Source organism: Temnothorax curvispinosus, unplaced genomic scaffold, assembly GCF_003070985.1.
Source record: "Temnothorax curvispinosus isolate PA1 unplaced genomic scaffold, ASM307098v1 QBEX01010321.1, whole genome shotgun sequence".
Lineage (NCBI taxonomy): Eukaryota > Metazoa > Arthropoda > Insecta > Hymenoptera > Formicidae > Temnothorax > Temnothorax curvispinosus.
In genome coordinates this window covers 227,666-230,624 of record NW_020220101.1, presented here as the reverse complement: position 1 = coordinate 230,624, position 2,959 = coordinate 227,666, and the positions used below count along the sequence as shown (strand labels likewise).

Genomic DNA, 2,959 nt, shown 5'->3' with positions numbered 1-2,959 from the left:
ATTATAACTAGCATGTAAGTTGCATGTCACTTGGTGTTTGCTGGGATATTAAATTAACTATTTTATTCAAGTAATTAATATACATCTAATTGACTAATTTCTATAAATTATATACACATATAAGTATCATATTTTGTTTCCCTTCTCGTTCTTTTGCAAATTGTCCTAAAATAAAAAGAAATTTTGTTCTACGAAGGTGACGGTGCACTGCTTCCCTCTCCAACGAGAGAGAAGCTGGAGCCCGTGATACCACGGCGGCGTGACGACGTCAAGGAGCATCGGGACGAAATTCAGCCGCGCATCAAGTCCAGTCCGAAGAATAGTCCGAGAACCGGACGCTCGCAGAGCCTCGGACCGACCGTCACCGATCGCAGATCGCCTAAACGTCAGGTTCCCCGTGCACCATCTGTTACTAAGGATACTAAGGTATGTCACTGATTCATTAGAAACATATACAAGATTGAGAAGTAACGCGTTACGTGTAATGCCATTACCATTAGAATTACTTTTTTTTCGATATCGAATTGGTAACGGCATTTTTCCTCATCTGTAACGATGAAACACGATTACATTTTATCGGTAAAAATAACTATTTGAACAGTTATTTACTTTTATCGTTATATTTCAACAAATATGCCTTCTTTTCGTATATTTTTAAAAATAAACAAGTTATTTTGAACGACATATTTAAATGGGGCACTCTGTATGCTCTGTATATTAGAACGTTTATTGGAAAGAAGTTTTAAAAAAGGAGGAAACAGTATTTTAGAAAAAAGAAACAATATTTTAATTTAATGTTAATGTGTATGAAATTATATGGACAAAGTTTTAATCATATTTTAGTATTGCATCTCAGCTGATACAGTAGACTATACCGTAGGATTTGCTTTCTTTTGTCAAGGAAAAAGAAAAAGAAATAAAGGACAAGGATAAGGAGCACAGGGAGAAAAGCGGCGAGCCCGAAAGACATCCACGCCCGAGTAAGTAGTGTAAACCGAAAATTACATTTTGCGTTAGTCGTATCAGAAGTATTCTCAGCTGGTTTAATATCCCAAGGGGATCGTTTCTTGAATCGATTAGAGTTCGTAATCTGTCAGTCGAGTCCCTTTTGCATTTTTGTGCATAAACTGGATTTGGATAGATTACTTACATATATATCTATATTATATATGACCTTTTGGACTGCTGTCTGCTCTTGTCGGCCTCGAAAGTCAAAAAACGTTCGTCCTACATAATTATTATACTTGTACAATTGTACGTCGGAGATGCTCACCGCTCGCGAAATTTATTTGTACGATAATTATCATTTGGTTCGTTATACTATTTACTAAAATGTATGTACAACAATTAAAAGCATTTTATTTTGCCTAAAAATAATAATGTCACATTACGCCGAAAGATATGCTAAATTTTTTATATTTAATTTTCTCTCTGTAAGAGTTATTTAAAGCAAATTATTTTATATTTATATGTAGAATTAAAGCGCTGGTAAATTAAATTGTAAATGCGTCAGAAAGTAGGTAAGAGGAATTTTCAGTTTGGATTTAAAAGCTTAAATGATTTAAAATGATTGAAGTGTTAATTGCTGAGGTATTTGATTATTTTATTTCTATGCTAGATAAGAATACTTTGAAGATATATTTGCATACAAGTTTTTATACAATGCGGTGAGCGTCAATTATTATAATTGCGTCGTCATTAATGTTTAGGCAGATGCATGATAGTTCTGTCTATTTGTCTCTATTTCTTTGCCTCTGCCTTTAATACCCTCATCTAGTAAACGGTAGTTATATCGATAGATACTGTATGAAAGTTATTTGTGCGATGTATTATTCGCCTTCGTAGTCCTTTGCGATTACGCGAGAAAGATCCTGTTTTTAACCTGCGATGAATCATGATACAGTTTTCCACGTCGACTCCACATCATCCATCACATCCATTATATCACATGCCATTGTCGAGAAAAAATCTAATATCACTTATTTGTTAAGTATTTTAACAATACAAATGTGTGTACCGTACTTTTTGTTATTTAAACTATTGAATTTTTTTTTAAATATGTAATCGTGTTGTTCATAGAAGAATAAGATAGATATGTTAATTATGTTTGTTATGTACTCGATCAGACTTTGTTGTCAGTATGTAACATTAATTATTTTTATTTAATGTTCTTTCTTATGTTATGCTCAATTTTTATTGCAACATTAAATACACAGTAGTAATATTTAAATAACTTAGAATAAATTTTAAGATTTAGGAGAATATAACAAAAATAATTTTAAGAAGAAAACTAAAACGAAGCTTAAATTGTATATGTTCTAGTAACATTGCATGCTGTGCAAACTTTTTAAATGCAGCTCTCATCCGGTGATTCATTATACAATGTAATCTGCAAAGTTAAATAACCGAGACATCATTGTGTCATTAATCAATCATTAATCCATTATCATCCTTCCATAATTTATTAATTTAAATTAACGACAAAGCTATAAATATATAATACCGACAAATGTATGCTTAAGAGATTACTGTAGCTTTTGGGGCATTTCAATGACGGAATCCCGAAACCAATGGGTCGCACATCATCATCGATGAGTAATAATTGCCATTACCGTATAAATCACATTTGCTATCCTCTCATAACAGTAATCTCTTTCCCCCTTCTTTCTCTTTCCCTTCTATCCCTTTTCCGCTTTTACTCTCCCGCCTTTTTCTAACGTTTTCAAACGTCAAGAGCAATTTTGATTATCATCGCGTTTCACTGTCTCGCCATCATCATTAAAATCATTACCACCATCACAACTACTACTATTACCATTACTACCACCGCTACCATTATCATCATCGTCATTGTCATCGTCGTCGTCGTTGTCGTCGTCGTTGTCGTTGTCGTCGTCGTTGTCGTCGTCATTGTCATGTCATCGTCATCGTCGTCTTCATCATCATCATCATCATCATC

General features: G+C 33.5%; 1 protein-coding gene across 11 annotated transcripts in view; it reads left to right on the top strand.

The window, feature by feature from the left end:
• Positions 1–2,959, top strand: part of LOC112460110 (flocculation protein FLO11) — a 97,498-nt gene that overhangs the window by 74,670 nt on the left and 19,869 nt on the right. For all 11 annotated transcript variants that reach the window (XM_025024619.1, XM_025024622.1, XM_025024618.1 and 8 more), the window contains 2 exons: positions 197–426; positions 902–980. In XM_025024619.1, the coding sequence (XP_024880387.1) occupies positions 197–426; positions 902–980 (309 nt within the window). The remainder of the gene's footprint in view (positions 1–196; positions 427–901; positions 981–2,959) is intronic.